The sequence below is a fragment of the Lontra canadensis genome, unplaced genomic scaffold (assembly GCF_010015895.1).
Source record: "Lontra canadensis isolate GAN:19392208 unplaced genomic scaffold, GSC_riverotter_1.0 scaffold73, whole genome shotgun sequence".
In the NCBI taxonomy this organism is placed as follows: Eukaryota; Metazoa; Chordata; class Mammalia; order Carnivora; family Mustelidae; genus Lontra; species Lontra canadensis.
In genome coordinates, this window is record NW_022631067.1 from 2,648,696 (window position 1) to 2,669,585 (window position 20,890).

Consider the following 20,890-nt stretch of genomic DNA (forward strand, 5'->3'; position numbering starts at 1 on the left):
AGCAATGAATAATGTTCCCCAGACGGTAACGTGCTTTTGCTAGCCTGCCCGACTGTCCTTAAGGGTTTGTCAGGCCTCCCTTCCTCTCCCTCCCTATCAAATCCAGCAATTCTCCTGTCCATTCTTGCAAATGTAACCTCTTTTATATTCTTGCAAATAAATGGACTCATTTTTGCAAGAATGATTAGTTTTTTTGTTGTTACTGTTTTGTTTTTTTTTAATGACTGGAAAGCACTCTGAAATTTTGTTGCAAACACAGGAAGGTTTTTTCCTTCACTACGGCCTATGCACTTGAAGAAATCATTCAACTTTTTAGATAAAAAGTTATATCCAAAGTGGGCGAACACCATTTCTGAACTGGAAACTCTAGGACTCCCAAGAGTTGGGCTGAGAATTTTGTTCAGCGTCTCTGCTCCCGACACGTTCTTGGATCGGGATTTCACAGGGCAGTGCCTAAGATTTTGAGGTGTTTCATCCCTGTTAATTAGTATCCTGGGCTAATTCCTAGTTATTTTCCAAATCTTATAGATCCAAAGCACAGGATAAATTTAAATACTTAACAAATATATAACTGCATTAATTCTGGGGGCCTTAAGATAACTCTAGTAGAAAGAAGCATGTACATCTCACCAGGGTTGTAAATGATATTAAATTAAGATGCTGTCTCTTACAGGGTCCTCCAGGCCCGCCTGGCCCTCCAGGTGAAAAGGTAAAAATATTTTTCATTTGACTTTCTTTGGCATTTGTTTAAGGCTGCAAAATCACCGTTACTTACTCTAAAGTCTCTTTAAACAGTTTTGGAAAATTATATTTCTTTATCTATCTCTGTTAAACATCTGTCCATCTACCTGTCCCTCTATCCATGCATTGCCTCTCTATTTGTCTTATCCGTTTGTCTATCCATCCTCATCCATCCATCCCTATCCATCTGTCCATCCATTTATCACATCCATCCGTCCATCCCATCCATTCATCCATCGCATCCTCCATCCATCCCATCCATCCATCCCCGTTCATCTGTCCGCCCCCATTCATCTGTCCCTCCATCCATCCTCCTATCCATCCGTCTATCTTTCCTTCCAGCAACCCTTATGCGTTATTTTGGAAGCACTGATCTTTTCCTTAGTTTCCTATAGTCAGATTTTAAAAGCTTTAAATTGAAAAAAAGGTTTTATAGAATTGTTTCAATAACACTTTAAAGAAATTTTTAATAGACATTGAATATAATATGATCACAACTTTGTTGAAAATTTCATGGTAATTGTTGGAAGAAGTTCTTGCCTTAACTCTATCCTGTTATTACATTTTATATATTTTATGTGATATTTATTAGATGATTTTGAGCAAAGTAACATGGAAGCCTAATTTTTCATCAACAGGGGCAAATGGGCTTAAGTTTTCAAGGGCCAAAAGGTGACAAGGTGAGTACACATGGCTTTGGAGTGTTTTCATGTTTAAACTCACAGTTCTAAGTATAAAAGGAGTTGCAGCCTCTGAACCCCTTCTTGGTCCCTTACAGCCATATTAGCCTTCTCTGCACGTCCTTCATTAGTGTTTTCCCTACAATGGAAAGCAAGAATTCTCTGACATTTTCCACCTGTGATCTGACCAGCAGAGGATACGATGAGGTCATTAATTCTAGTTCTCGGTACATCGAGTTCAATCAGAATGTTTGCACGCAGTGATAAAGCCAGACCTAGACTTTATTATAAAAGAGTCCGTTGGCTGTTAGTAGCACGACTCTGCTAACCCTGCAGTGACAGAAGGCTGCCATGCCTAAATTGGGAGGAGGTGAGCCACAGAAACAGCGAGGCACAGAATGGAGCAGGGGAGAAGGGAGCCAGGGTGGGGGGGGCGGTCCCTGATCCTCTGCTGATCTCTCCACCAGTTTCCCTGGATCAGATCAGTGAAATGGGGCCGAGCCAGTGGGGATTCTGGGGATTGTGGCCGCACTTGCCCCGGGGCCCACATCTCCACTGCTGTCCACACCCGTGTAGAGACCACCACGGGCGGGTGCCACGTGTGGCTGAGGCCTGGGCAGGTCTGGACTGACTCTTGGCCTCTGGGTTCCACTCCGAATTTGGTCCAGTCTTTCCATAAACCTCACTGTAAGGTGACCCTGTAGACGACACCACTGAATTCTTTGGATCTCGCTCATTGTGCCGTCGCTGGGATTCTGTACTTCCGTTGCACGCAGCCGTTAGGATGCCAGAGGAAGAAAGTTTGTCATGGCTGTCTTCCTTCTGGGGCACCTAAAGATACCTCCTTTCTTCCCAGGCTCTCTGGGGCAGTTCGTGCCCCTTTCCTCTGTCCAAATGCCATCAGACTGTGCATGTGTCCCGCTGTGGACACATAAACTGCCTAAAAACAGGCCTGGATGCGTTGGGAGATGTGTGTCTCATTTTGGTGTTCTTCCTTGATGTGGTGGCTTTCCTGACTCCGGAGGGTCTCCTGGCTTCGTGTCTTTACTGTGCCGTCTTCCTACCAAAACTGAACTTTCTGCTGAGACAGGGATAGGTTAGGACAGAGATAATTTACATTTTTTTTTTTTAAATAGATGTTTTGTTTTAGGCTTTTCTCTGCCTCTGCATTTTCTTCTTTGTATACTTAATGTTATGCCTAATTCATTCCCATTGTTTGAATCAACAGGGTGACCAGGGGGTCAGTGGGCCTCCGGGAGTGCCAGGACAAGCTCAAGTTAAAGAAAAAGGAGACTTTGCCACCAAAGGAGAAAAGGTATGAGATGGATTGTCCGGTGAAGGCTGGCTTTCTAATTTTGGACAAATGGAAGGGATATAGGGAAACGGGGTCCATATCCAGTTTCTCCATTACATTCACCAGTGACCTGCAGGAAAGGCTCATAGACTCTCCGCCCCACAGAATCCGAGTGTCTGGAGAGCAGAGGCAGCTGGAACTGGGTTGGAGCAAGGTTGACCCCCGAGGGAGGGCTTCTTAGATGCACCAGGTTGGGGCTGGGCTGGGGCAGCGGCAGGGAGGCCAGCTGGGGGTGGCTGGTCACCGCTGCCACACACTGAGCGTAATTAGCTGCCCGTCTTAAACCCACAGCCTTGCCAGTGTTGAGATTTGAATATTGGAGACCAAGGAGAACTTCCTTGTTAATATAGCAAGAAAAGGAATTTTTTAACTTCTGCACGTTCAGTGTATATAAAAGTCAATATAGCCATTAGTACTGACGGCTCACTCTCTTGCTCTTTTTTAAAAAATTCTTCTAGGGTCAAAAAGGTGAACCTGGATTTCAGGTGAGTACTCTGTTCTTGTTCATCGTTATTTCATGTGAATGTTTGTACTGGACTTAAGTTACAAGCTTACTCACCTTCTCTGGGATATTTGCATAATTTAATATTTTACTCAAATACCCTAATGACGCTCTCTTTTTGTTCTTTCAAGGGAATGCCAGGGCTTGGAGAGAAAGGGGAGCCCGGAAAGCCAGGGCCCCGAGTGAGTACCTTCAGAGTCCTTTTGCTTCTTATAAGAGCACGTTCCTTCCTTCCCTGGGGTCCTGGGTTTACAGAAGCCTGAGTGGAAGACGCTGGTCGGGCTCTTTGGTTTCTCCCTCTCCTCTCCCGAGGGGCTTTCCTGGAGCCCGTGTGAGCCTCCATCTGAGGGTCCTCCCTGGGAGGTGGGGCTCTGGTCTCTCGGAAGAGCCCCTAGCCCCAGCCTGCTGGCTTCTCATTGAGAGCCCCCGTCCGCTTGCTCGGAGCACCCCGTGCCCTTTGCTGCTGCTTCGTGAGCGGCCAAGAGCTGAGATGCTCAGATGCCTCGCAGCCCGTGAAGCCTGGGGACAGGAGCCCCACCCGCTGGTGTCCGGCTCCCACCCCGCAGTGATGGGGGGACCTTCGCTGAAACGAATCCTCTGCATCTCAGCCACCAGCCCTTGCCACTCGGAAACTTCTCTGCTGTTCGATGTGTGGCCAGATGCAACGCTTGCCTTGGGAGATGGGGAACTCATCAGGCTGTGTTGTTTCAGCATTGACAATTCTGCTGCTGTCCCGTTTCCATAGCCGTCCTGCGTGGACGGCATTTCTCACTCCGTGGTGCTGTCAGCCCATGCAGCTTCCCGGCCTCGGTGCTGGATACTGTTTATTATTGCTTTCGTGAAATACTGATGTCTCTCTCCATCTTTATTGCACAGGGAAAACCTGGAAAAGATGGCGAAAAAGGAGAAAAAGGGAGTCCAGTAAGTATTTCTCTGTAATTTAAAAAAAATGTTTATTTATTTGACACAGAGAGAGAGACAGCGAAAGAGGGAACATGAGCAGGGGGAGTGGGAGAGGGGGCAGCGGGCTTCTCGCTGAGCAGAGAGCCCGACGTGGGGCTCAATCCCAGAACCCTGAGATCATGACCTGAGCCCAAGGCAGACGCTTAACAACTGAGCCACCCAGGCATCCCTTTCTCTGTAATTTTTAAGAACAAACTGTTGGCTTGGCTATTGCTTATGAGGGGTGCTGTCCGTGTCCCCCCACAGGGCTTTCCAGGCGACACGGGGTACCCGGGACTCCCAGGCCGCGAAGGTTTCAAGGTAAGCCGTGACACTGCGGAAGCATTCCCTTCAGCTTGCGGTTCAGTTTCCTAAAGCACGGGGCTCAAATAATGAAAATGACTGCCCTCCCTGTGAGCAACACACGCCTTAACTGCGTGGTTTTATTGACGCGTGTGATTATTTTAGAAAGAGGAGCATAAAATGTTCCACTTGTTCAGGTTTTTAGGTTTTTATGTGTCTTTTGTAGTAGATGAATTTAATCTAGTTACGGAACAATAAAAACTGCAGACAGAGTGAAGGAAAGCCAGCTTGTTTAACTTTCCCGTTACTGACCAGAGGTGCGCAGAGCGCACAACCGCCCTGTGCGTTCACGCGCACACACCCCTCTGGGACAACGGGCTGTGCGGGGCGTCCAGCTTCCTCCCTTGAGGACATGGCGTGATGCGTCTGGATGTGCATGTGCAGCCGCCTGGGACATCCCGCGTCCACGCCTTGTGCTGCGTGGTGTGTGGGTCATACCCACATGCTCATAAGGACAAGAGGTTGTGTTCACTTGTCTGGTCATTGACCTGTCACGCCCTTTTTCTGGGCAAGTGCTTTTTATCAAACTTTTATCAAACTTTACGACGAAATATTTGTCGACGTGATAGGCAGAAAATGCTCACTGATGCGAGACCAGGTAGCCTGAGTCTCTGCTAACGGAAATAGCTTTGGAACAGCATCTCTAGCAACACTCGCGGGTGGGGGCGGGCCTCGCAGCGCGCTCATGAAAGCCAGGGACGGAGGGAAAGATCCTTCCCTGACACTTGCACTGTTGAGGAGGTCCGATCCTGTAGGCTTTAAAAGGTAAGTGTGTCTAGGATGTTTTCACTAAGATATTTTTTAAGTCTTGCAGATACTTCTAAAGTCTCCTATTCAAATCAGGAAAATCAAAGCATCTAATGCAGGTTTACTGCTAAGTTTATTGCTTTGACTTAAAGGGGCAGCCGCATTCATGGGGTGTGTGCAGGTCTTGGGACTCCTAGAGGTGTTATTGTGGGGCTTATGTAAAACATCGGACATAGCACGGTTAATTCCTTTGGGTTTTTTCTTCTAATATGAATGAAAATAAGCCTAAAGGTGATTAGAATTTATCCACCCGATGTTTTCAGGTCATGCTGGATTTTAGGGGGGAAAGATGAAACCACAGATATCCTTTCATTCTGACTTCCGGTGCAGGTTTAGACAGCCTTACGCCTAAAAACCTCTGGTAAAATGATTTCCTTAAGAAAACGTATTTAGAAATCGGAAGCTTTCATTCCATTTATTTTTATTTTATTGAAAAACCACCAGATACTAATTCATCTCAGGAATGACTCTCGCATTGCCTGAGGGAGCGTGTGATCAGACACAACAAACACCGTGAGCTGCTTTATCACGTGAACAGTTAGATTCCCTGGGACGATTTGCAGAAATCCTTCTTTCCGCACATCATGGTCCGGCAAAGCACAGGGACCTGCGTCCGTTTTTGGTGTAGTAGGTGCAGGGGCTTTGAGTCCCTCACAGTGAGGGCTGCTTAGCACAGGAAAATAATTTTGGTGTAAGTGGGCTTAGTCCTTATTTTTCTGGAACAAAAAGTTGAGCCATGCTTTCCTTAAGACAATTGTCTAGTCAAAAAATACAAGTATTTCTTCTTTTGTAGGGAGACAAAGGTGAAGCAGGTCCTCCAGGCCCACCTGGAATTGTGAGTAAAAGTAAAAGTGCTGTTTGGTCGTCTGTCGGGATCTGGGGCCACGTGCCCCACAGCGTTTTTAGGATGACGTGTGTGTGTGTGTGTGTGTGTGTAAAGAGGGTGCGTGTTACTTAAAATCATAAACTTATATTCTATATTGTGTGGCGTTTGGTACTTACTTTTTATTATATTTCGATAATTTCTCGACCACAGACACTGGAAAGATTTGCCCGTGGATAACGATAAGAGCAAAACTTTTTGAAACTTTTTTTTTTTTCTGATGGTCCGTCAAGGAAAATGCTGAAAGAAACTGACCACCCATAATTCGACTGTCCCTGTGACCTGGCAGCCACGGTCGAGTGGTCTGTTGGTGTCGCTGCTGCAGATTGTAATGACGTCTGTGAATTTAATTGCCACAAAGGAACTCTGTTTTAAGGGCAATCTGCAATATTTGGTTTTGTCATTTCCTTGGATTCGCCCGATTTACGGTCGTGCTGACCTAGTTCACCGCTTTGTAGTGTGTTCTTGGCCTGTATCCGTCTGTCCTTGAGGAAGTCCCCACTTGGACCATTTCAAAAAACAAAAACAGAAACCAACCAACACAGCCGAAACCTCTTGCAGGGACCCGTTGGCGCGTCCCTGTGACTTCCCGCCGGGGACCCGGCAGGGGCTGTGAGGGCTCCGTCAGTGCTCTGTTCACTCAGCGGCTTGTGTGGACAGTTAGACATTCGAAATAAACCCAACCCTCAGAATTTGCACTCTTCTGGCTTGACTGCACGGGGAGCGCTGCGCGAAGGCCAGTTAAGACAGGAGGAAGCAGACCTGCGCAGGGTGCTGGGGGGGCAGGGGGTCCATTTTCTGCTTTCTCACGACTCCCCCATCCCCGCTGTGCCCAACTGTCATTTCTTAGTCTCCCCTTTCTTGAGATGGTTTGGAGATGATTAGTCTCTCCGTCTGCACTGCCGTAAGGTGCAGCCCAGCCACTCCCCTGCGCCTCTGATGGTCTCTTCTGTAATTCAGGCAATTGGCCCAGGACCCTTGGGAGAAAAAGGAGAGCGGGGGTACCCGGGCACCCCAGGGTTGAGAGGAGAGCCAGGCCCCAAAGGTACATTCCGTTGCTCCTTTTCCTTCCTCCCCCTTCTCGCTAGCCTCCCCCCTTCTGTTCTCTTCCCTCTTTCCTCCTCCCTCCCTCCCCTCTACTTCCTCCTCCCTCCCCGCTCCTTTCCCCTCCTATCCCCCTCCCTCTTCACTCCTCTTCCTCCCCCATCCTTCCCCTTCCCTCCCTTTTCCCTCCCTCCCTCCTCCTCCCTCCTTCCTTCTGTCCTTCTCTTTTACTTTACCTTTCTTTCATTTCCACCAGTTTCCACCTGTGCTCTCATGGTTTGGTAACCGCGACAGGCCTTGCAGGCCCGCCTGGAGCCTGAGGCCTGTCTCAGACTCAGGTCTGCCTTCCGTCCTGGCGCTGGGGCTCCCAGAGCGTCTCCATCCAGCCCTGTAGGGCCGGGGCGCTGTGTTTCTGCCCGTGCCCTTCCCTCACCCTGCTGGCCCAGGGCCTCGGGGCACAGACCTGCAGGCTCGGTTTGTCTGACTCTCCCTTCTCTTTGAAGGTTTCCCGGGATTGCAAGGCCAGCCAGGCCCTCCAGGTGAGTATCCTTGGCTGACTGTGGGTATAGTCACACGACATCTGTGTGGTTCGTATCCCGAGTGTGTGTTTCACGTTCGTTAGCGACCTGCGAGAAATGGCTGACGATTCTGTTGCACGTTTTTCTAGTAATGACGGCAAGGTACGTTCACAGCTCTGGTTGTTGACTTCAGAAGTCACAGGCAGCCATGGGGTTGTGTGTGTTCCTGGGGGGTTCTCATGTCTGTCCTCAAGTCCTCCCATCTCTCCCTGGCTCGGACCTGCCCCCCAGTCTCCTTGCCCCCGCCCAAGGACACAGGTCCCCAGTGGCCCACAGGCCACCACCTCCAGCCTCCTTGCCAACCCGCCCAAGAATGCAGGTCCCCAGTATCCCACAGGCCCCCACCCCCAGCCTCCTTGCCCCCCACCCAAGGATGCAGGTCCCCAGTGGCCTGCAGGCCCCCACCCCCAACCTCCTTGCCCCCTGCCGAAGGATGCAGGTCCCCAGTGGCCTGCAGGCCCCCATCCCCAACCTCCTTGCCCCCTGCCCAAGGATGCAGGTCCCCAGTGGCCTGCATGCTCCTCACGGTCAGTGTCCACACTCCCTGTCTCCGGGGAGCCTTTGTTTCTCTCTTGGGAACAGACTCAGCTGAACCCCCTCACTGATCTAACCATCTCTGGTCTAGTTTGTCCGTGGGCATCCCACGTGCCTCGCTTGTACTTAGTGTGTGATCCTACTGTGCCCACTGCTTAGTTCGTGGTGGGATTCCTGTGTGTGTATACGTGTGCAAATGTCTGTGTGCATATGTCTTTGTGCACGCACACGTCTGTGTACAAGCGCTTGTGTGCATGTGTGCAAATGTGTGTGCACGCACATCTCCCTCAGTCCCTGGAGCAGATCAGACAGGCTGTGAGGAAAAGTCACATGTGCACTAGAGTCCACACCACAACCCAGTGCCCACAGTCCTTACGTTCTTGGTTTTGTGTGTTTTTTATTTAGTTTTGTCTTTTATTCTTTTTCATCATTTCCCTTTCCGACAGCTCGCCCGCTGTAATTTCTCCCAGGGCTCGTTCCTTTTTGCTGGAACACGTAACCCTCCACCCCATCCGGCGCCGAGGACTTGCTCCAGCCCCCGCGCGGGCACCTCACTGCCTGCCTTCCTGCTAAAGCTGTGGATCTCACTTTCAAATCACCCTTCTCTGTTTCCACCCACTTTCTTTTCTGCGGTCATGAAAATGCTGACCTCCCAGCCATCCTAGTGGACACGTCACTCTGTGTCTTCCCTTGGTGTGTGCCTGGTTTACTTCTAAAGCTTTTTTCTGCCTGTTCATCTCTTAACTTACAGTGTTTCCCGAGGTCTGTGAAACTGCTCTGGCCTTATCTGCTCTCCCCTGGTCAAAGCCCGGCCTCGGGCCCAGCAGCGCTGCACTCCGTGAGCCCTGGGGTCCTTTCCTGTGGCCAAGCTGGGTGCTTCCTCCCCTCCTGTTGTGGGGCCTTCAGCCCCAGCCCCCAGGGGCCGCCTTTGGTCCTGCTGGCACTGATGAGCGCACGTGAGGGTAGCATTTCTTCTATGACTGCAGCTCCTACTCTAGGATCAGTCGTCTTCCTGGGTGCTCCCTCGTCCTCTGTACTCTGCTCTTTAAGGCCAAGACACCGTCCTGCTCCTACTGGCTGGGGCTGGGACCAGAGGCCCCAAGGGCGGACCTGAGCTGGTGCTCCTGCCGGCATGAGTGGGAGATTTCTGCGTCCACCCGGAACGGTGGCACAGCCTCCCTCTTATCCCCCAACTCCGCTTTCCGTGTTCAGACCTAATATCACACTCCTCCCAGAACATCGTCTTTGTCCTTAACTTTACTTCTTGGCCGTTCCATTTCCATCACCAGCCCAGTTCCCGTCCCCTGGGCCTTGTGTCCACTTTGGTGACATTTTCATGCCCTGAGCCTCTAAGTGGAAGTGAAATCGACCCTCGCTGGCCTTTTCATTCATGCGGTGGGAATACTATTTGCACCAAAAAAAAAAAAAAAAAAAAACACAGATTTTTTTCATGTCTGGGTAGTAAGGCCCTTTTTCTTAATGGTAAGTTGTAAGAGGTGTTTGACTGCCAACATGTACAGGGTAAGAAGCCAGTTCAGTTTGTTTTACTTCTGCAGAGCGGTTTCCCTTCCAGGGATGGTCAGTACCATTTTCCCTCGAACACAGTTAAGAAAGTCAGTCTGTGCTGTGGGCCTTGACCCCGCACTGCGGTTCCTTACATGAGATTCCGTTCTGGTTTCAGGCTTTCCAGTACCAGGGCAGATCGGAGCTCCTGGATTCCCAGGGGAAAGAGGCGAGAAAGGTGAACAGGGCTTTCCGGGCACATCTTTGCCAGGACCGAGCGGACGGGATGGGCTCCCGGGCCCCCCTGGGCCTCCCGGGCCCCCTGGACAGCCGGGCCACACAAGTAAGTGCTCTTGGGGACCATGGCACATGGCGTCTTGCATAGGATGGTGTCAGGGCAGAGCTAGCAGGGTGCGGGAAGGGCGCTTGGAGTTGGGGTGTCACAGAAGCGCAGGTGTCCGGGGACTGGCGAGTCATTCATGTCCCACTGAGGTGTCTTCGCCACGTTAGTCAGGCTGCGGAAAGGAGTAGTAAAAATAAAAACAGTGAAACCGGTTAAAGAACCACGTTAAGCAGGTCTGAGTCTCCCGGCATCACAGCGAAAAAGTGAGTCGTGTGGTTCTTCTGCCAACAAAGCACCTTCTTGTTCATCTGGTACACGCTCCCTAAGCAGGAAGGGACTGCCGGGGACAGTCTGGGTGGGGACTGAACCGACGACCTCACCTCTGAGGGAACTTAGCGTGCACGGGTCTGACGTCAGCCCGCCGTCAAAGCTGAGCGCGGAGCACGAACGCTTGACTCAGGGGGTCCCGCGGTCCCAGAGTGATACCAGCGCAGGATGTAAGACAATCTGAGACGAGTTCATCCCGTGGGAACGCGTGGAGGTTTTTAAGGCAAGTCCTGCCGTGTCACTCACAGTGTGAGCCCCGCGAGTGCCCGAAGCCCTAGTCTTCTGGGGGGCTGACGGAGGGGTCCGTATGTGGCGTATCCCGGCGGTTTATTTGCTGGAGTGCGGACACCTCGTTAAGAAAGGGCGTTCTCAGGGCTGCGGGTCCCTGCAGAGGTCGGGTGCGGAACCTGGGGCACCAGTGGATTCCAGGCTGGATGCTTCCCTGCGAAGGGATTAGCACGAATTGTCTTTTTTCTTTTTTTAAAATTTTTTATTCGTTTGAGAGAGAGAGAGTGCACGAATGAGAGCCTGAGCAGGGAGGAGGGGCAGAGGGAGAGAGGAGGAAGCAGACATCCCGCTGAGCAGGGAGCCCCATGTGGGGCTGGACCCCAGGACCCTGGATCATGACCTGAGCAGAAGGCAGACGCCCAACCCACTGAGCCCCCAGGTGTCCCCTGGCTCAGTTTTTTCATGTGTAAAATAAGGATGATATGTGCACTCGCAAGGTAGGAAGGAAGTAAGACACGGGACAGGACAAATGAACTGAAATGTGCTCTAGGGTCATCAAACAGGTGTTTTGTCACAGCCCGTGGTGGCGCTTGGCCAGATGGGTGCTGTGTGGGGCCTGTTTTCAAGTTAACGTTGTAGGATTATTTCGAAGCCAGGTAAAGCTGGGTCTCTAGCACTTACAAGTAGCCTCAGAGCGGTTCGGTGTTTCCATAGCGACTGAGGAAGAGAGGTGCAAATCCTCGCTTCGGGTGCTGGGACTAGTCCCGTAACTCATACCGATCCATTTCAGATGGAATCGTGGAATGCCAGCCTGGGCCGCCAGGGGCCCAGGGCCCCCCCGGAATTCCAGGGCAGCCAGGGCTGACGGGCGAGGTTGGAGAAAAAGGTAAGAGGGACATCATTGTAAAAAATGGTGCTGGGAAGGGGACACAGTTGTGCACGTGGGTGGGCGCTGGTGGGCCTTCCTGTGTTTGGAACTCCCGTTGCAGTCCATTCCTAGGATGGGCTCCCTACTGGAGCTCCACTGGGGTGTCCCCTGGTTGGGCCTCCAAGGTGGGGGAGGGGATGGGGGAGACAGAGAGCGTGAGCTGCCACCTGGAGGCAATGGGGCGCTGTGGCCTGGACACGTTACGCTCCTTACTGTCCACATGACCCGCAGAGCAAACCCTCAGACCAATACCTTAGTGCGATCTCGGTTCAGAGTTTGAGAGTGCCTTTCTCAAGAGCAGACGTGTTTCTTTGAGCCGAGTCACAGTCGTGCACCTGGAACGCTCGCCACCCCTCCAGGCCCTGGTCCCGTGATCCGTGTGAGCAGAGGAACTGCCCTGGGACTGGGCCCCTCCCCCCTCGCTCTCAGGTTACTGTTACTGATTGCCATCGTTCTCTGTCACCCCAGCCCGGGGCACATGGTCCTCTCTTCACTGTTGTGCCCACAGCAGGTTCTCACCGTGTCCGCAGTCCTGTCTGAGCGTGTCGTACCCCTCGGACAGTCCAGTGTCGTCGTGTCTCTTAGCAGCCGGAGAGTAGAGCGGCCAAGGCTGCCCCCAAAACCAAGCCCTTGGGCACCGTGGCTGGCTTTGCGTTGCAAAGGCTTCTTCTTCTCCCAAAGTCTTCCACACAAATGCCGCATGGGAACAGTCGCAGATCACGTTAGGGTTTTACATTTCGGAGGCCCCGTTGGACGTGGTCTTAGAAGTCATCTGGGAGGGTCAGCGAGCACTCAGTGTCAGTGACTCCCTCTGGTTACCGGCTGAGCCGGTGTCCCCTGGGATGACACGGGGTCAGGAGCTTCTCCATGTGGAGACCTCCATCCTCCTGCCGTGGCGCCGCCAGCCGGCCCAGCCTGTGGTCAGCAGTGCGTCTCCCCATGAGCAAACCCTGTGGGGCCCATGCATGGGCCCCTGTCCTGCCTCTGCCGTACTTCAGGGACACAGACTGTCTACGCAGGCCCTGTGTCAGCTCCCGGCCGTGGGCTCTGGCGGAGTGCCACGCGCAGGACAGTTCGCCTGTTAACACACACCCCTGCGTTCCCTCTGTAGGTCAGAAAGGAGACAGCTGCCTCATCTGTGACACAGCGGGACTTCGTGGGCCCCCGGGGCCACAGGGCCCCCCGGGAGAAATAGGTAAGAGCTCCGACGTGACCAGGACCAGGCCTGACTTGGCTTCCGTGGGCCGGAGCCTTCACAGTGAAACGCGTCTTGCACCACGAGAGACCTCACTTTCCACATTCAGACCAGAGCCTGATAGAATATTAGGTCAGACTTCTGGGGTTTTTGAAAACTCACCAAGATGAAAATCATCTTGATGATTGGAAAATCATCAAGAGGACCTAAAATTTGGCACCACAACGAATCCCCAGTCAAAGGTCAGCAGTGTACGGTTTGCTCAGCAACACAACCTCCGTCCCTCCACCGAAGCGAAGGGCAGGTTTCTGGCGGAAGCCATCCCTGGGCGGGGGCGGGGGGCGTCTGGTCACCAGCTGCTTCTGTGGTGCTTGTCCAAGCTCAGGGTCACTGGGAGCATTTCTGTCACTCTGTGGAGATCCCTCAGACACCATCCTCTTGTGTAGAGATGTCTGTGCTCTTGAATCCTGAGAACGGAAGGTTTGGGGTTTGGAGGATGTGTCCCGTCAGTAATGTGCTGCGTCTCTCTTGGCTTCTAAAAGGTTTCCCGGGACAGCCAGGGGCCAAGGGCGACAGAGGCTTGCCTGGCAGAGATGGTCTGGAAGGATTGCCTGTAAGTAAACCTGTCTGCGTTTGCGTACTTTCTAGAAGTTGCCTCCAAGCCAACCGACAAAGGTGTATGTTGTTGTGTTTGCGGATAGAGCTTCTGCTGCATGATCTGGGCACTGGTCAGGCGTGGCTTTTTCGAGCAGTTAGAATTACTCCCGTTGTCTTCACCCGAGGGGGAGCAGGACTGTGGAGTCCGGAATCCCCATATCGCCCGCCTCTCTCCTCACCTGGTCAGAATTCAGTTGCCACGTACCCGTGTCTGGGGGCAGCTGGATGCCATCACCTTCCCAGGGGTCTCAGGGGCTTTTAAAACAAACGGTGCCACCAGGAGCCGTAGCTCCGGGGCCAGTCACACCGTCACGTAACAAGGTAGTAAGCTCAGTGCCCGTATGTCTGTGGAGAGATGCAGCGTCACCGGCCTGTTGCCCTCGAGGAATTCCACATTCCTTTCTTCTTCTCTCACAAAGACGGGTTTTGAAACTTGGGTTTTGAAACTTCGTACCCACCAATATCTGTTGTGAAGACCCTTTGCTAAGTTTACAAATGAAACAATCTCAGATTGACATGAAGCTTTGCAGTGAAATGAAAACCAGCTCCCTGACTCTCCTAGTTTATTTGAAAAGAAGCCATTGACTGGAAGAGAAGCGTCGTAATGCCGAGCACCGAAGGCCCTTTTCTCTCACGTCACCAGCTGTTTCTGAAGCGCATAAACCTTAGGGCCTGGTTCTCCTATTTTCTTTGTTCTTCTAAGCTCTGCGAGCGTCAGCTGCTTTCCACACTTTCTTTCATTACTGGTTTCCCTTTTGCTTTTCTTTTTTCTTCTGTCCCAGAATGAAAGTCAAATCTCTAGCATTTTACTCCTTTTTGATGTAGCTCTTTAACATTTGCGATGTTTAAAAATACTACTGGCAGCTTCTCTAGAAGCGGGTCAGGGCCGCAGTGAGTTGAAACGGCCCCGACGCAGCTGGGATCGAGCAATCGCTTCCTCCTTTGAAGTTGGATCTTGGGATTCTGCTTCCAGAACCTCCCTGGTGCCTGGGGAGCTAAGTTACAAGTCGCAATTGTTTAAAATATTTCTAAATAAATGAGAAGTTCACATAACTGGGAAGCCCTGACTCTGGTGGGGATCAAAGCCAGAAGCGCTTTGAAGCGGCAGCCGAGGACGCGTTTAACCTCTGGACATGGTCTTTATCTGCTTGGCCTTCCTGGAAGCTTCTTGCCTCCACTCTGCCTGCAGCCCCTTCCAGACACCAGCCCCCAGCCCCTCAGCTAATAGCAGTGGGAAGAGGGGAAGGAGGGAGGACAGCTGAGGACGAGTCTGGATGAAGAAAAGAGAGTGAATTCACAACGAAACTTCTAACCCCGCCTTCCCCGTCCGGCGCTCCTTTCTCTCTGCAGATGGCCAAGTTTGTAAAAAAAAAAACTGTTTCTGGGTAAATAGTTGAGTTGAGCAGGTAGTAATTTTTCGTATGTTTGCGGCTGTCCCGTAGCTGCACGCTGTGACGGCTCACGGGTGGGGCCCTCTCATTCTGAGGGAGACTGGGGCTGTAGGAGGTGCCGCGACCCGGCAGAGCGTCCTGGAAAGTAGACGGTGATGAGAAGAGATGAGAAGCTCTGCCTTCCTGTTTCATCTGGAGGGCGTTTCTGTGGCGCGTCCTTCTGAAGGCCGAGGGTTGGGTTTTTGGGAAGAGGGACGGGCACAGGAGGCTGGCTCCACGCGGGGACTTGAGCGGGTTTCGGGGCCATTGGGACAGTCAGCTGAAAGGAGCTGTGACACCCCATGGTGGTGGCGCTTTTTTGAGGCAGACCGTACAGCCGCCGATCTCCTCTGATTTACGGAGCCGAGGCGAGGTGCTCAACACCACGTTTGATTCCTCCTCATTCATGTCGGGAGAGGTGGATCCAAAGACCTTTGAATTGCTGACGATTGAGATGTTCTGTGGCAGAGAAGCCATGGGAGGCATCCTAGGGTCAAGGTGTCGCCTTTCAAAAAAAAAAACATCTAGATTTCGTTGTTGAATGATAGCCGTCAAGGTCACTGTTATCAAAGTGAGAAATGGTGGATCAGCACTGTGCGCTCACAGCCTGGAAAACTGTGTATCAAGCTGCGAATGATCACTGCAAAGTAACACTGAGCCTTCCAGGTTGAGAAAACTAGAGATCAGTTGTAGTTCCTTACGTTGGGGTTTATTTTCTAATGGGCAAATATTGCCAGTTCGACTTCTACTTCCTGCAGTACCTCCTCACTGCAGACATTCAGTGCGCAAAGTTGGGAAGCCTCGGGCCCGCCCCCAGCACCCCGCAGACCGGTGGACAGAGAGATGGGCAAGGAGAGGGGTCTGTGTAACGAGGACTGTCGCCTTCACCGCGGAAACCCAGGACACATGTCATGGAGGGCTTCACGGGGGAGTCGCAGCCGAGCTCGATTTAAGGATGCGTGGGAGCTAGTGTTACCTCGGGAGAGAAAGCTATGAGATGCCACAGCACCTTCGAACTAAGTCATGACTTTTCCATGCCTCCCCCACCCGCCCCACTGAGGTTCTGGGAGTGTCCGCTCCCTCACCTGTTCTGAGTCAGGAGTGGTGTGCCGTGAGAGCTGTGACACGTGGTGGGCGGGTGATAAACGGCGCCCACTCTCAAATCTAAAGATTGTGGGAATTTGGGTCTGTCCCTTGTCTCCCAGCTCCTTCCTCTGTGTTACACACCCACACAGAAGGGTGTGGGCACATGTGACTCGCATACGTCCAAGAGCCATTTCCGAGGGAGTGTGTGAGAAGGAATTGGAATTAAATGATTCGTCCAAGAGTCTGCATCCTGCCAAGTCAGCAGGGAGGCCGAGAGATTTCTTTCTCAGGCCTCAGGGAATGAGTGCTTGAGACAAGTATTTGAAAACCTCGTGAACCCCAATTCTCAGAGAGGCTGGAGGAGAGACCATCTGTGGGTGTGGGTGTTCCTTGAAGATTTAACTTTCCAGGAACTAGGGTGTGTCTCCTGGGAAAGTCCGTTCTCTTTTGCTGACTGCTCAAAACAGTGGTGTTGGCGCTGGCCGGTCTCGCTCCCCAGACTCTCCTCTCCCCGTTGCTGCCGTCCTGCCCTCAGACGCTTCACCCGTCCGCACTGGAAGCCCTTTCTCTAGTTCCTGGCCCCAGAAGTCTCACTCAGCCGCTTCCAGCACTTGCTGGAATGTTCTCGTAAATGTTAGCCGCTGGAGGAGACAAGCCAGTTCCCCTGCGCTGTCCCAGAAGCTGGGTTCCCAGTGCCACACTCTCATTCTCCCCACCCCAACCTGGCCTCTGTTTGTAATACCTAGGAAAGACTTCTTTTTTCAGTGTTTTTAAGAGAAACAACAAGTGAGAGGTCAGATCATGGCTTTGTCACAGAGCTATTGACTTGCTTCTAGAAAGTAAATAAGCTTGACCATACTGCCACTTTTTAAGGAGGTGACTTGTTAATATCACTGTTGGCTGTGTGACAATCGTGCTGGCTCATTTTGGGCACCAACATCTTCCATTTTGTGCTTGTAGGGCCCGCAAGGCGCACCAGGGCTGATGGGCCAGCCGGGAGCCAAGGGAGAGCCTGGCGAGATTTACTTCGATGCACGGCTCAAAGGAGACAAAGGAGACCCAGGCTTTCCAGGACAGCCTGGGATGCCAGGCAGAGCAGGGTCTCCTGGGAGAGACGGCCATCCGGGTCTGCCCGGCCCCAAAGGCTCCCCGGTATGTTTGTTTCCAGACTTGGAATGCCCACCGTAGAAGCGGACCTGCAAAGAATGAAGAAATGAGTTATTTGAGTCGTATCTGTGCATTTTCATTTGGGTGGTGATTGTCACACGTGATGTTCTGTGGTCCTTGGGGAGACTTGTGTGGTGCCGTAGGCGTTGATGCTGCTGATGGGAACAGAGTGGAGACAGGGCACGGGTGTCTTCTGACGCATTTCGGGCCATCGGGAAGGCATTGGTGTGTTAGACATTTGGATGTCAGATGGGAGGTGAAGTTTAGTGTTAGTGGCCTGCAAGTTATCCTTAAAAAGAAGGTTCCAGATACAAATACTCCCCTCTTTTAAGTGTGTCCTTGTGCGGGGAGGGAGGGTGCCCGCCCAGCTTGCATAGGAATGCTGGTGTCATTTATTAACTGCTAGTTGACCTTTGTGGAGGACGGGAGGCCGTGGCTGGCATTAGCCAGTCGGACTCTGGTGCTTATTTATTGCAGATGGCAGAGGACTGCAGATGGCCGTGTGCGGGTGTGTCTGCTGATAACGTTCCTTTTTCTCTTTGCATGTCAGGGGTCGGTAGGATTGAAAGGAGAGCGTGGCCCCCCCGGGGGAGTTGGATTCCCCGGCAGTCGCGGTGACACCGGCCCTCCAGGGCCTCCAGGGTTTGGCCTTCCTGGCCCTATTGGCGACAAAGGACAAGCGGGTTTTCCAGGGAACCCTGGCTCCCCAGGCCAGCCAGGTGAGGCCTGAGGACCTCGGGTGCTCAGAGCACTGGGCTCCCCGACGTGGGGACGGGAGTCGGGTGTCCGTTCTTCCACAAGGTGGCCTGGCCCGGGCCCTCCGTGGTGATAATGTACCTTGTAGACTTGTGCGTGGGAAGGGCCAGGTGATGTGAAGAATCTGGCGACAAAGCAGCTGAACTGATGGATGATTTTGTTCTAATAAGGAGACAAAGCCTCCCGGGTCAGGTGGGCCTTCCTGTGCAGGGGATACCAGCCTGAGCCTGTTTTTTCCCTCTTTACCTATTTTCTGTGTTTCCCTGGTGAGCAGTCCACGTGGGCTTCTGTGTCTCCCAAGCCAGGTGGGTCTCACCTGTCCACGGACGGGCCAGGGCCTATGGGTGGATTCCCGGTGGTCTCTGCCCGCCGCTGCCGTTTGCTGTGCCGGCTTCCGTCATTTGTGCACCGTGTGTCCTGCGGGTCTGTGTCGAGGCCTCCCCTCCCCGGCCCCGAGGCCAGCGTGACCCTGCCCTCCTGCTGTGTACTGCCCACCAGGGTTTGGCTGAGCGAGGCCGGGGCAAGGCTTTCCCACAGGCGTGCTCACTGCCCCCTCGCCCTGTGTGTTATAGGGGACAGAAGTGGTCAGGGGGTGGGCCCCGTCCTGGCCCATGGCAGGCTCCTGGGCACAGGTCATGGAATAAGCTTCAGGCGAGAAACCGAGCATGTCGGTAGTTCCCCAGGACCCCCGGGCTGTGAGAGCAGAGGCCAGGAGTGTGTGGGCGTGGAGGAGGGAAGGAAGAGTGCGGGACTAAGAAATGTCCTAGAAGTCGTGAAAATGAACAAAAGGGCTTTGGATGGTCACAGTTGTGGGGCTGGTAAGGCTTGAACCACGTAGTAACTAGCTACGTGACGAAAGCTGCCAACCAGGACTGTGGAAGAGGAATCAGATGATACGTGCTCCCCCATACTTGGGGGACACGTTCCAGGACCCCCATGGAAGTCAGAAGCCAGGGCGGTACTGAACCCCATATACATGAGGTTTCTTCCGCGCAGACAGACCTATGACAACATTTAAGATGTAAGTTAGGCCCCAGGAGGAGATGACCAAGAAGAACCAGGAATGAACTAGAACGCACATCACACGGTGTCGTGAACATTGCTGTCAGCACACCTTCCCGTCCCCGCGTGCACCCCTCCTCCTGGGACGAGGCGACGGGACTGAAGGCCTCTGAGGTGCGGTGACACGAGGTGAAAGACGTGAGCACGTACGCGGTGTCCGGTCACCGTAGACCTTCTGCGCTGCGCCACGGTTGACCATGGGGAAACAGGCACACTGTGGAACCGTTGATAACGGGGGACGACCGCACGGCCTTCGTGCTCACCGACCTGCCAATTCTGTCACAAGCTATATATCCAGCCCGAGTTTTATCCATTCTTGTGCCTCCGGGAACTGTTACTTTCTTATCACAGCGTACTGTCCAACTCATACTCTCCAGCACGGGGCGTGCTAGCCTGTCTTCGCTGCAAGTACGAGCAGAGGGCCCTTGTGTATTTCTTACTGTTGTTCTCGTTGGTTGTGCGCCTGGTGATTACCTAGCGCCCAGTCATGACTTCCCGGACTCTTGTTCGCGATCTAGAGAAGATCCCAGAAACATTTCTTTTTTGACTCCTTTGGGGGCAGAGAAATCCTAGGTTTGACTAAGGAAGGACCCCCCCCACCCAATCTTGAAAAAGGGACTTTTGACCTCTCCCCCCCCATAGCTCTTGACTCCAAAATCAGCATCTCCGGGGTACTTTGAATCTGAAAACTTGCAGAGGCACACAAAGGAATCCGGCACTTCTTGGCTAGGAACGCGGTCAGAAAGACCAGCTGGGGAGACAGAGGCCTCCCAGCAGGAAGGGAAGGAAGAAGCTTCCGGAGGTGTCGACAGCGCTGTTGGTCAGCTGTCTGCGTACTGTGGGCTTGTAGGCTTGCCTCGCCGTCCAGACCCAGGCAGCCTCTGGATTCGAAGCACAGGCTTCTTTGATGTGCCAGAGCCACGTTTGCTCTGCTGACATTAAAGGCCCGTTCCCAGGTTGGAACTGATAGCAAGCGCGTTTCTGAGTCTGCAGCGAAAGAATGTGTCGGCTGTGCCTGGGAGGCCCATGTGTCTTGCATCTGAGTAGGGCGTGTGAAGAGTCCGTGCACACGGCTTGGAGGCGACGCCTTTGGTCTTTCCTGAGCGCTGAATCCTCACCCCCCGCCCCAGTGGATCTCCTGGGCTCGGGCGCCCAAGGCTGGGCTGCACGTCCTGTCCGGGGCTGCTCCAGAGGGTGCACAGCCGTCCGGATTGTGCTGACTCACTCACATAGCACGTCCTCAAGATAACTGACCACCAGACGCACATAATTGAGGTCTGCCTCAAAGCAGTGCGGAGCTGCGATTGTCTGATACATCCGGGGAGAACACTGAAAGCGTTTTGACTTTGCAGGCAGGCGAATCAAGAAACCACTCAGGGTCAGCTCACCTCTCGTTACTATAGATTTCCTAGATTTTCGTGATTCTTATTTTAGATTCTTAGGGAATTCACAGGTCAAACATCTAGGTCCTTTTGGCTCTAAATTTGGTGGAAAAGAGGAAGAGCTCTTGTGAAAGATTCTAGAAAAGGAGAAGCAGGAAGTGGAGGGCTGCCCTGCAGGTACGCAGCGTGCTTGGGACGGGACGTGGGCTTTCACATGGCGTCTTTGCTCTTTGCCTAGGTCCCAAGGGTGAAGCAGGAAAAGTTGTGCCCCTACCGGGTCCCCCTGGAACACAAGGACTTCCGGGATCCCCAGGCTTCCCCGGGCCGCAAGGTACTCTCTGTGCTCTCGCTTGCCTGGAGCTGCGCTCGGAACAGTGACCGGCTTTTCTCACACGGAC

General features: G+C 52.7%; 1 protein-coding gene across 1 annotated transcript in view; it reads left to right on the forward strand.

Annotated features, from left to right (window-relative positions):
• Window positions 1-20,890, forward strand: part of COL4A1 (collagen type IV alpha 1 chain) — a 133,668-nt gene that overhangs the window by 86,449 nt on the left and 26,329 nt on the right. The window contains exons 11-27 of the mRNA XM_032881049.1: window positions 674-709; window positions 1,380-1,421; window positions 2,650-2,736; window positions 3,234-3,260; window positions 3,409-3,459; window positions 4,154-4,198; window positions 4,487-4,540; window positions 6,183-6,224; window positions 7,233-7,317; window positions 7,820-7,855; window positions 10,110-10,274; window positions 11,620-11,715; window positions 12,869-12,952; window positions 13,495-13,565; window positions 17,086-17,277; window positions 17,843-18,011; window positions 20,731-20,823. Of these exons, the coding sequence (XP_032736940.1) occupies window positions 674-709; window positions 1,380-1,421; window positions 2,650-2,736; window positions 3,234-3,260; window positions 3,409-3,459; window positions 4,154-4,198; window positions 4,487-4,540; window positions 6,183-6,224; window positions 7,233-7,317; window positions 7,820-7,855; window positions 10,110-10,274; window positions 11,620-11,715; window positions 12,869-12,952; window positions 13,495-13,565; window positions 17,086-17,277; window positions 17,843-18,011; window positions 20,731-20,823 (1,375 nt within the window). The remainder of the gene's footprint in view (window positions 1-673; window positions 710-1,379; window positions 1,422-2,649; window positions 2,737-3,233; window positions 3,261-3,408; window positions 3,460-4,153; window positions 4,199-4,486; window positions 4,541-6,182; window positions 6,225-7,232; window positions 7,318-7,819; window positions 7,856-10,109; window positions 10,275-11,619; window positions 11,716-12,868; window positions 12,953-13,494; window positions 13,566-17,085; window positions 17,278-17,842; window positions 18,012-20,730; window positions 20,824-20,890) is intronic.